Source organism: Zootermopsis nevadensis, unplaced genomic scaffold (assembly GCF_977971745.1).
Source record: "Zootermopsis nevadensis isolate Lab colony 2312 unplaced genomic scaffold, Znev_1.0 Znev_ptg000007l, whole genome shotgun sequence".
NCBI classification, from domain to species: Eukaryota; Metazoa; Arthropoda; class Insecta; order Blattodea; family Termopsidae; genus Zootermopsis; species Zootermopsis nevadensis.
This window is the reverse complement of record NW_028259139.1, coordinates 19,241,146-19,253,417: the sequence shown is the minus strand read 5'-3', so window position 1 is coordinate 19,253,417 and position 12,272 is coordinate 19,241,146. Positions and strand designations below refer to the sequence as shown.

Below are 12,272 nucleotides of genomic sequence, written 5' to 3'. Positions count from 1 at the left end.
ACGAACTATGATTCTCGGAATAAACAGCGATCATTTCCTTAAACAGCGTTAACCAGTTGATCTTCGTAATGGTGAAGAGTTGTGTTTTCTTCGCGGTACGGACTGAATTCTTAAATATTAATCAGACGAACTATGATTCTCGGAATAAACAGCGATCATTTCCTTAAACAGCGTTAACCAGTTGATCTTCGTAATGGTGAAGAGTTGTGTTTTCTTCGCGGTACGGACTGAATTCTTAAATATAATTCAGACGAACTATGATTCTCGGAATAAACAGCGATCATTTCCTTAAACAGCGTTAACCAGTTGATCTTCGTAATGGTGAAGAGTTGTGTTTTCTTCGCGGTACGGACTGAATTCTTAAATATAATTCAGACGAACTATGATTCTCGGAATAAACAGCGATCATTTCCTTAAACAGCGTTAAGCAGTTGATCTTCGTAATGGTGAAGAGTTGTGTTTTCTTCGCGGTACGGACTGAATTCTTAAATATTAATCAGACGAACTATGATTCTCGGAATAAACAGCGATCATTTCCTTAAACAGCGTTAACCAGTTGATCTTCGTAATGGTGAAGAGTGTTTTCTCTTCGCGGTACGGACTGAATTCTTAAATATAATTCAGACGAACTATGATTCTCGGAATAAACAGCGATCATTTCCTTAAACAGCGTTAACCAGTTGATCTTCGTAATGGTGAAGAGTTGTGTTTTCTTCGCGGTACGGACTGAATTCTTAAATATAATTCAGACGAACTATGATTCTCGGAATAAACAGCGATCATTTCCTTAAACAGCGTTAAGCAGTTGATCTTCGTAATGGTGAAGAGTTGTGTTTTCTTCGCGGTACGGACTGAATTCTTAAATATAATTCAGACGAACTACGATTCTCGGAATAAACAGCGATCATTTCCTTAAACAGCGTTAAGCAGTTGATCTTCGTAATGGTGAAGAGTTGTGTTTTCTTCGCGGTACGGACTGAATTCTTAAATATAATTCAGACGAACTATGATTCTCGGAATAAACAGCGATCATTTCCTTAAACAGCGTTAACCAGTTGATCTTCGTAATGGTGAAGAGTTGTGTTTTCTTCGCGGTACGGACTGAATTCTTAAATATAATTCAGACGAACTATGATTCTCGGAATAAACAGCGATCATTTCCTTAAACAGCGTTAAGCAGTTGATCTTCGTAATGGTGAAGAGTTGTGTTTTCTTCGCGGTACGGACTGAATTCTTAAATATAATTCAGACGAACTATGATTCTCGGAATAAACAGCGATCATTTCCTTAAACAGCGTTAAGCAGTTGATCTTCGTAATGGTGAAGAGTTGTGTTTTCTTCGCGGTACGGACTGAATTCTTAAATATAATTCAGACGAACTATGATTCTCGGAATAAACAGCGATCATTTCCTTAAACAGCGTTAACCAGTTGATCTTCGTAATGGTGAAGAGTTGTGTTTTCTTCGCGGTACGGACTGAATTCTTAAATATAATTCAGACGAACTACGATTCTCGGAATAAACAGCGATCATTTCCTTAAACAGCGTTAACCAGTTGATCTTCGTAATGGTGAAGAGTTGTGTTTTCTTCGCGGTACGGACTGAATTCTTAAATATAATTCAGACGAACTATGATTCTCGGAATAAACAGCGATCATTTCCTTAAACAGCGTTAAGCAGTTGATCTTCGTAATGGTGAAGAGTTGTGTTTTCTTCGCGGTACGGACTGAATTCTTAAATATAATTCAGACGAACTATGATTCTCGGAATAAACAGCGATCATTTCCTTAAACAGCGTTAAGCAGTTGATCTTCGTAATGGTGAAGAGTTGTGTTTTCTTCGCGGTACGGACTGGATTCTTAAATATTATTCAGACGAACTACGATTCTCGAAATAAACAGCGATCATTTCCTTAAACAGCGTTAACCAGTTGATCTTCGTAATGGTGAAGAGTTGTGTTTTCTTCGCGGTACGGACTGGATTCTTAAATATTATTCAGACGAACTACGATTCTCGGAATGAACAGCGATCATTTCCTTAAACAGCGTTAACCAGTTGATCTTCGTAATGGTGAAGAGTTGTGTTTTCTTCGCGGTACGGACTGAATTCTTAAATATTAATCAGACGAACTATGATTCTCGGAATAAACAGCGATCATTTCCTTAAACAGCGTTAACCAGTTGATCTTCGTAATGGTGAAGAGTGTTTTCTCTTCGCGGTACGGACTGAATTCTTAAATATAATTCAGACGACCTACGGCTTCATGGGGTTAATGATGCTTATTTTTTCATTTCAAAGAGCACACAAAAAGTTTATTTATGAGCCCTCTTAGGAAGGGAATGAATTATTTCGGAAGATTTAGTAGCGGTGAGACTTAATATTAAACTGTGTTTTTGTATAAAGAGTATCTAGAGATGTGAATCAGACTGCAGTGACTCACGATAGACTCAAATTTCGGTTTCCTTGCACTTGTAAAGCTTCAGTTTCATTGATTAGGAAAATAGATCAGGTACTCAATTTGACGATATTTTATATTACTATACACAGAATAAACTGAAAGTCCACAAAACTGCAATTTTTATTAGCGAAGAGTAATTATAACTGTTATAAATTACGCCTTCATAATTTTCTGACTCGAGATACTGTAAACTGGTGTAGCTTTAATTCAATACATATCTCTACTGTGTTGCTACAAGTGGACTTGAATATCAACGCACTTCCTCTTGGTCTACGCTCCTGTATCCCATCACCATCCTTCGGGATACAACGCAGAACGATACTTCGTTCTGATGACTGCCTCAATCAAGCAAAGGATGTTGAAAATGTTTCTCCATATTTTGAGAACCTCTGCTCTACACAGCGCTACATTCTAGCAGCTCTGTCTAATTCCATCACCGCGTAAAGGACGCCTATTCAGTCGCGTCCCTGGCAGACGACTAATCCAAATCAATACAGACTCCGTACGCAATACTCGGTCCACCTAACACCAACAGCATTTCCTTACGAAATTTATCCAACAGAAATGACGTAAGGACGACCAGTCAGTTTTTAAAATTTCTGTGTCTATACACGAAGAGAAAGGCTTTGACCAGTTAAACGACTGTCAGCTACACGATGACTGCCGTACATGTTTACAACAAGACAGAAGCAAGAAACTGGTCTCATACCGCAAGTGTGCGTGTCTATCACCGGACACGCAACGTCTCTGTGATTGTCTGCATTTTCTCCTTTTCCAATCTTTCCCATCAACAATTCTCAAATGATCTGTAACTTTTCCTTTCTGTTTCCAACTCATAAAAGAACTCGATTCCTTACCGTACGTAGGGGGGGGGTTTCAAACATTCTTTGATTTTGGCGATATCGGTACCTTCGCGAAACCCCATCCACGCAGACCAGGCTTTACTCAGACACTACATTACCGTCGAGACATACTAATTTCTAATTTCCCACAGAACACTATCTACGAAAGTCATTATAATTTTGAATCGACCTCGAAATAATACATCACCGTACTCACCCGAGTCCATCGCTCGCTGGTGCCTCATCGTTTGAGACGTCTCGAGCCAGACGACGTCACAGAGCAGCGTCCAGGAGCGAGACGTGGAAAAATCTTCTGGTTCAGAGGTTCACGACGGCGATGAAGAATGATGATATCATAATCACCGTGAATGTGAAGAGGGCTCCGCCAATCACCTCAAAGCAGACATAATGACAAGAATTTATAATTACGTCGCTTCTGTACGTACGCTCTGAAACTCGATCAGTGGGCATTATCTGACAATTTCTCATTGTACTCACCGGAGTCCTTAGTTCGCTGCTGCTGTAATATAATTTTCGGGTTGTCGTGTTAGCGACCTCACGATGTAAGCGGCCGTCATCCTCACCGCACCGTAAACCTCAAGTCTTGAACGAGTGTCACGTGGTTGTTACCACTGACCTAGAAGGAGACGGAATGCGTGGGCAGAATCACAGAACAATCAAAACGTAAAATAGAATAATATCTCAGAATACTTAGTTCAGTGTTGCAACGTCATTTCGGCCATCTTGTCTTGTGTGACGTAGGCCAAGTCACGTTGTATCGGGAACAGCACGCAATATAAGTTTTTCTCTCAACGTACTTTCAGAACTCTCTACTTCAGAGGACGGAATATTTCATGCAACTCACCTTGAATGACTTAAGCGGGTTCGCGTTGTACAAGACGTAGCACCCGGGGACACACAACAGGACACATGTACTCTCGCATGTGCGTGTCACAGTCCTAGAGAAAAATATATAGACGATCTTATATCACTCCACTTTCTCCATGGAAAAGCGACGTAATTCACCTGTAAAGCCGCCAGACAGAAATGCCGATAAGTCAGGGTCGTTATCTATCCGACCAGGTTAAATCTGTATTCATTATGATAAGGTCAAATCCAGGAGTCAATTATAATCAATATTACAATTTTCATCGATTTGTGCTTACATTACACGTACAGTGAATGGCAAAAGAGGTGTAAATCCACACAATAAGAATTTATTATTATTATTTTCGCTTCAGATTCCAGGATTACATTTTCAATGGTGCAAGGGTTAATAAAATCTAACTCAAAGACGTTTGTAATTTCTAGAGAAAATCGGTTAGTATTTTCACTATCACGAAATCGCCTGCATTCTTTAGAGCCTCGTACTACTACCACGAAACCTTCAACAACTCTTTGGCTGTCGAATAAATCGAGAATTAAACCAAACACAAGCTGAGACGTAATATCAAAATGGCCGACTGAAGCCCCAACTTACCTAAAGACTGCGTACATACGCGCTGTACCGAAGCAGGAGACAGACAAACGGAAAGAACTCAACTTGTTCGAGGAAACAAGTTTCGCGGAGCATGCTGGGAAAGGCAAAGATGAAAAACTCATCCAACGCGTGTCGGCAGAGATGACTAAGGGGCAGATAAAATTATACGTCCAGTAATAAAACACTAAAAGCGAAAATACTACGAGCAGCGAAAACTCAATGATTTAATCGAATGAAACCAAATCGCGGGACCGAGGGTCCTGTAAATGGTCGTACAGAATAAAACAAGGCTCAAAAACATAAAATAAATGGCAGCGTCCTCTGTGCGGGAACATCGGGACCCACCACAAGCGCCGTCCCGCACAGAGGGCGCAAGAGGTTATTTTGCTTTAAGAGGTTTGTTTTAAGTTCCTATGACCACTTAGCGGCTGGGGTTGAGCCCCCCTGTCGGTATTATTCCATATCAATTACCGCGCTTTCGTTGCTGGTACTATTTTCGAATTTTGAGTGGTCCTCTCATTATACCTAATCTTACTATGTTCCTGCTATATCCCCTAGACAAGATCTGTTGCCAGGTCGGTTAGTCGAAAGAGTTGAACGATTCGCCTCGACCACGAGGTCCTGTTTTGCGTAGCGTGCGAGCGCAAAGCCAACGAGTTGGACTCGTCCGACTCGGGCGGTTCGTTGGAACCCGCCACCAGGCGCCCGGGCCATTGTCCGGAGCCGGGTCCGCGCCTCTGCTCGCTCAAGAAACGGCCTGGGCCTCCACCTCCCTTCGTGGGGCGCGGGGGGGTTAGGGCGCGGGGGTTAGGGCGCGGGGGTTAGGGCGCCCGTTTTGAATTCTGGTTGTAGATCCTATGTGGGATAATATGGTGATTTTTGGTGGGGAATCCTGCAGGATCGTGGGTAATATTATGTGGTGAATCCAGGGGAATATCCTGGGAATCATGGGTTGCGATCGTGGGAAATTCTGTTGGAAATGTTTGGTGGCAGATTCTGCTAGATCTGGGTAGGGAATCCTTGGTGGGGATCCTAGGAAATCTGTGGGGAATACTAGGATGGTCATGGGGAGTCCTGGTAAATCCGAGGAATCCTGGAGGGGGTTATAGGGGATCCTAGAGGTGATTGTCTTCGGGGATCCTGCCGTGATCCTAGAGGGCAGTGTCCAGGGAATCCTGGGGTCCTAGGGGATCCTGTGGTTCCTGGGATATGGTGATGCTGCAGGGATCCTGAGGGGATGGTCCCGGGGGGGCGATCTTGGGTAGGGGTGATCATGAGGGTTGGCCCAAAGAAGGGGATAGCCCTGGGAAGGGGTGCGACTGGGGTAGTGGCCCTGGGGTAAAGGGTGTGGCCCTAGGGTGGCTGGCTAGCAGAAATATTGGTGAGAAGATACAACCTTGAGATTTTTTAAGACCAGTATCTACGAAACTATTGGGCCGAATTTGTCGTGGCTTCCTTGACCTATACGTGACCTCATTTTGACATGAGTATGGTCAATCAGGTATTTGCCGTTTGGCATAAATACGTATGACCTTGAAAATTTTAAAGACCTCTATCTGGCAAACTATTGGGGCGATCTTGTCTTGACTTTGTCATGACCTTGACCTAACAGTGACATCAATGTTACAAGAGAATAATCACTCTGATAACTGACGAAGATGTGAGGGCGAAATAATGTACAACAGTGGTCCCCAACGCGGTGCCCGCGTTGATACGGAAAGAGGTTATACTGAATAATAAAGGCCGTTCAACCATGAACATTATAAAATCAAAGCACAGTTCTCTACGTACTAATGCCCATCTTGACGATTGCGAGCAGCAACATCATCCTACTCTCCCAAATTTGAAAAACTGGCCGATAAAATGCAGCGCCAAACATCACACTAACTTCCCACTTGAGTAATAATAATTGTACTTATAAAAGTACGTATCTTTGATTGCGTGGTTTCTTGTATCAATAAACGTCGTGTTGTTTTGTGTATTATTTGGTGTCCGTATCTTATTTGTCCAGAGAAAAGAAAATTTGGCTTTGTTAATTGGTTGGTGCCCGCCACGATCTCATAAACTCTCAAATGTGCCCTTGGGCACAAAAAGGTTGGGGACCACTGACGTAAGGCAATACATGCCAAACATTATCATCAGTGCGTTTGGTGTAATCACGCACGTCTGCTGATATCGAAGTTTCAACGTTCCTACGTGCGGATATCCGTATATCCCATGTACACACAAGATCGAGATTAGATACATTTCTTTTGTACATTCATGTATGTCTGATGGTACTCATGTTGATATGGGTTGCCATTATCCACACATTGAAGGCAGATTCATATTTATTTATGACGGACTTTGCCACAGTACGTATGTGTTTGCCGTGTGGTATTCTACGTCCATACAGCATCCAGTTGATGTGATGTGTCCAGATGGGGGGGGTGGGGGGGAGGAGGTCATAAATGCAGAGGGAGTTAAAGAGAGAAAAGTAATGCCGCACCAGCTTGGCCCAAGTTATATTCTGAGCAAAAAATTTCGAAAAGGAATTCCCACAGTGGCAAAGCGTGACTTTTTCAAAAGTGTTGGCCAAACCCCACTCCGGGATGGGGGTCAGGGGAGTTAAAACTTTGGCAGTTGAGTTTTTGGATCGTAATTTATCTTCCATGATGAACAATTAAGTGTTAGCAGTCGAGGTTTGGCTAGCATCTTAGCTTGGTAGGTCATGTAATCCTCTACTTACCCCCTCAAACCAGAACTATATTGTAAGATTTGAGGTTTCCACAGCAGATATTGTTTCTGTCATAATTGCGTTTGCGCAAATAGACTGGGAGCTTACGCCTGAATGAGGTACCCATCAACGCTTGTAGGGGGAGGTATTCCCATGTGTCATTTCAGATAAATCCATTCAAACAGCACACCCAAGTTACTGCTATTCTTATGGGCACACACTCCAGAAGCATCTATACGTTAATGTGATTAAGTCAAGGTTGTTTACAATGTCTTCCGTGGTTTAATGCGTCACTGGGACATACGATTGTGTGGGTCGTATTAACCCGGTCAGTATCGCACTCCATTGCAGCACGCTGCCACTACAAACAGTCCTACATATCGGGTGGGATATCTAGTTGCTACAGGTTTCAGCGTGAACTTGTAACTTAATCAGTACACGAACTGTAAAGAAGTTCTTGACATAAACTCGCACAGTCCTAGGACAATGGATGTAAAATAAAATGTCATACCTTTAGTTGCAACGAAGGTAACTGTTGCGAGTAGCGCCAACTGGGACAATCATAATTAATAAGAAAGCTGGCCATGTCGTTGACCGATTGACTAACTAACTAGATGGCTTACCGAACCCGAAGGTTCATCACCGAATTAACCAAAGCCCTCCACCGGACCCTGTCCTGGGCCAACAAAATCCAGTCTCCTTCAACTCCTATCTCCCACAGATCCCGCCTGACATTATCTTCCCATCTACGTCTAGGTCTCTCCCCCTCAGGCTTCCCGGTGCACACCACTTGCCCCATCCATGCGCGCTACATGTTCCACCCATCTCATTCTTCTCGACTTAATCACCCTGACAATACTGGGAGAGGAGAACATCATTATGCAGTTTTCTCCACGCCCCATCGTCTTCCCTCCTAGGCCCAAATATCCTCCTCAACATCCGATTCTCAAACACCTGCAATCCGTGTTCCTCCCTCTGAGTGAGAGACCATGTTTTGCACCCATACAAAACAACAGGCAAGATAATTGTTTTGTATACTTTAATTTTCAGGTTCTTAGAAATCAGACGGAAGACAAAATATTTTGGACTGAGAAGTAGCAAGCATTTCCGGAATTTAGTCTCCTCCTAACTTCGTCGTGAGCATCATTTTGAATCGTTTTTGTTGTTCCCAAGTATTTGAACTTTGTCACACTTTCAAAGGATTTATGAGCCACCTTAATGTCTGTCGGGTACATCATCGTGTTCACAAAAGCCCGCCACCGGGGTCTATCCTGAGTCAGTTGCATCCAGTTCACTCCATTGAGACCCATCTCCGTAAGATTTGTCTTAATGTTATCTTCCCACCTACGCCGAGGTGTTCCCTTCAGGCCTTGTAAACTTTCAACTCGCCCTAAAAACATCGGCTGAGGAGCTCGTCATGCATTTTTCTCTGTTATCCGTCCCACTCCCATTTTGGGTCCAAACATCTTCCTCGACACTCTGTTCTCAGAGCTCCTCAGTCTATGTTCCTCCCTCAATGTGAAAGACCACGTTTTGCACCCATAAATACTTTGCACTCAATAATAGCAATCATTCCCCGGATTTAATCTGCTGATGTAGGAGATAATGAGAGGGAGATTCTTCAATATTTATTCTTCTAAATCCGGAATACAATTTCTTTCAGTTCCCTAAAACGCTTTAATAATGTCGATGTATCAAGAGATGAAAAGCGTTAGAATTATTGTTCAGAATATAAACCCCACTTCTTAAGATCCACATATTTTTATTAAGATTCTGGGCTACGAAACACGTTTAATTCCTTTAAAATTGTAAAATGTTAATTGCCTACTGGAATATTCTTTTATTATAAATGATGCCGTGAACAAACAGAAATCAATCTAATGTTACTTGAAATTGTGTTAAAAAAGTTTAATTCTCTTACACGAGTTCACAAATGCAGACGAAAACATTAAATGTGATGAACAACAATATTTATAATTAGGAATCCCTTACCTCAAACTTTGTTCAATTGTAGGAGACCACGACGTCCACGGGCAAAGATCAGTTTAATCAAAATTAATATGGAGAGAGTGGAGGGCGGTTTCACAGATTTCTTAATAATTCTTTTATAAGATAAGAACTTGTGATATTCTATATTCGTAAGAATTGCCACAAACAACATATTCCCTCCACCTAACATTTACCTGGGCAATACTCGTTACAGCTGAATCTAAACGGTGACAAGCCGCTGCATCCAGTCTGTACAGAAAGTCATTATTTCAAGGTCACCAACTCTGAAATGACAAATGTTCGCGTAAAAGACAGATCAATGAAAATGTCACCTTATATTTTAAACTGCGACAGTAGCTCAGTCTCTTGTGTGGAAGGAAACAATATTGGATGAAGATAAGTGCAAAATTCCTCTGACAGCATAGCCGAGTTTCCAGGAAATTCCAAAGTGCAATGGCCGTGACATTCCACATGAAACCAGATTCATTCAGAATGGAGTTGCCTCTTTCCACATCCTACGTCATTAGGAACCCTGCATATTCCAAACTGCATTACAACACTGATATTTAAACATAAGTGGCACTGCCTTTCTATACTTGGTTCCAACCAACCACACCACTCCTCGATCCTAATGCAAATCCCCTTACCCCACCACCAACCACGGAATATACCAGAAGTAATACTGAGCCTCATCACATGTCTATGAGACTGATACCTGACAACTCTCAACTTATGGTTAAGTCTCAAAAAAATGGAACCTCTGACAGTCATCTCCATTTTTGCAAGCAAATCCGAATTCATAACGAACACCACATCACAAACTTACAAGTTTCGTAACCGATCCCCTTGCTCAACACAGCAAACTCTCAAAATTAACCAAAAGCACAGAAAATATCCCGGCAGCTCCGCTCACTGTGCACAAAACTAAATTACTTACACTGGCAAATGCTCACTTATTAATTAGTAAACAGACCACATTAAAGGCTCCTCAGCACTGCACACATCTCACGTGTAACAAAACCTTATCACAAATAGTCACCACCCTCGTCTACAAGCTACACCTAACCTCCAATTTTGGTGTCCTATGAACAATATGTTCACTAGACAATCATGAATGCCTCTAGCGTACCACAGATACTGCAATAATGCCAATCCCTCACCACATTTACGTCTTTCAACATATCAAATCTCACGCTTTAAGTCACAACATCTAAAGTACCTAATAAAATTGGACAGACTCATCTCTCTCACACGACAACCGCATCAAATACATTCTAATGCTCATGTACTCACACAACGAATGCCTGGTTCAGACCGATATCAGTCTCTTGCGGATACGAGGTTCCTTCTTTGTCCCAGCAGGTTTAATCTTCTGACATCAAGTCGGTCTGCCAACTGTTGCCGCACGTACTTCAACGCTTCTCTGGCCGGCAGTACGCAGGTCACGTGGTGCTCAGTAGAATCTGAAGAATCATTCTGTTTCTCGTAATCTGCTACTCCCAGAAAGAGAAAATACATTCACATTCAAGAAATCAAGACATCACACTCTTCGAAGAACACACAGTTTTACTTCACCAAGCAGTTAACACTCCCACCTTAGCCAATGAACAAGCACCTTCCATTTTCAGAAGACAAATTCTGTCAAGTTCATTACAAACTCATTCACAAGTTAACTTTAAATACGGGTCACGACAGTGTCACAACCAGCGACCTGACAAATTCTGAACTCCCTCGCTTACAGATTCATACTGGAGCCTTTCTTTCCTCCCCCCCAGCAAATTTAAAACATTCGCCAAGTGGGCCATTATTCCACACGTCATAATACTGCAACTACAAACTCTACAACTCACACACATCACGTCAGACCCACGCAACTTCCGTTGCCACTGATTCAGTGGATATTTTACGAACAGTTCGCTTGCCGTCTGTTTGGAGCCGAGGATGTTGATCGCTGTCTCCAAGAAAAGAACAAGTGCCAGGTGTCCCGGCTTACAAGGCTCCCTCTCCTCGTGCCCCATTATGACAGCAAGGGAGTCTATAAACACCAGTCGGTCCATGCCCTTCAGGTTCGCCTGTTTTGATGTCATGGAGAAAGGACGTAAATGAAAGATTAAGAAATGGCAAGCCTCTACCACACAGCCAACATCTGTAGCACTTCTACTACTAAGGTGAATTCAACCGACAAGGGGCAATTAGATTTATTTTCCATATCACCATCAGTAATGCCACTTTATAATACCTTCTGGAAGCAAAGGTGGAAACTTCACCGTCAGTAATATAAATTGTTTCAATGTTGAACAATCTAAATTTATAAAACTGAACTCACCAGCTTCCTGTGATATCGCCACCATTGTGCAGTGACAAACAAGGAACACCGTCGTAACTCTTTCATGGCTGCAGCAACAAACACTCCTACCAACATACACAACATTCCTTACTGGTTTTTCCAGATATGAAGCAGACGCTTTCAACAAGTTCACATACTAAATGTGGTTTTAAGAGAGATTTCAGGTTCTCACAGTGGTCTTTGGGTTCTAACACCACTTGGACTTACAGAAAACCAACACCGATTATGATTTTTAAACATTTAATGGTTCGCTATATCAGCTGAAGTTATCCTTGTGACTAAGCGCAATGCCATGAGGCAGTGGGAGCATGGAGGTAAACTCCATGCATTCTCAATTATAGAACTATGTGGAGGTCAGCCTCAAAATGTGGTTCCTTAAACTGGCAAAGAAAAATCACGTTCTTCATTGTTTCTTTGTAGTCTCAATAGAAGAAATAGAC

General features: G+C 42.3%; 1 protein-coding gene across 4 annotated transcripts in view; it reads right to left on the bottom strand.

Moving 5' to 3' along the window:
- Positions 1-3,517: 3,517 nt before the first annotated feature.
- LOC147874678 (transcription-associated protein 1-like) overlaps positions 3,518-12,272 on the bottom strand; it is a 56,310-nt gene continuing 47,555 nt past the window's right edge. Inside the window, exons 12-16 of one of the 4 annotated variants that reach the window (XM_087344572.1) lie at positions 11,812-11,897; positions 10,779-11,557; positions 9,680-9,769; positions 3,799-4,259; positions 3,518-3,693 (exon numbers count right to left, since the gene is read on the bottom strand). In XM_087344572.1, the coding sequence (XP_087200698.1) occupies positions 11,183-11,557; positions 11,812-11,897 (461 nt within the window). In that variant the 3' untranslated portion in view covers positions 3,518-3,693; positions 3,799-4,259; positions 9,680-9,769; positions 10,779-11,182. Of the gene's footprint in view, positions 3,694-3,798; positions 4,327-4,780; positions 7,967-9,679; positions 9,770-10,778; positions 11,558-11,811; positions 11,898-12,272 lie in introns of those variants that run through there. The other 3 variants (XM_087344573.1, XR_015534009.1, XR_015534008.1) reach the window with 3 other exon arrangements.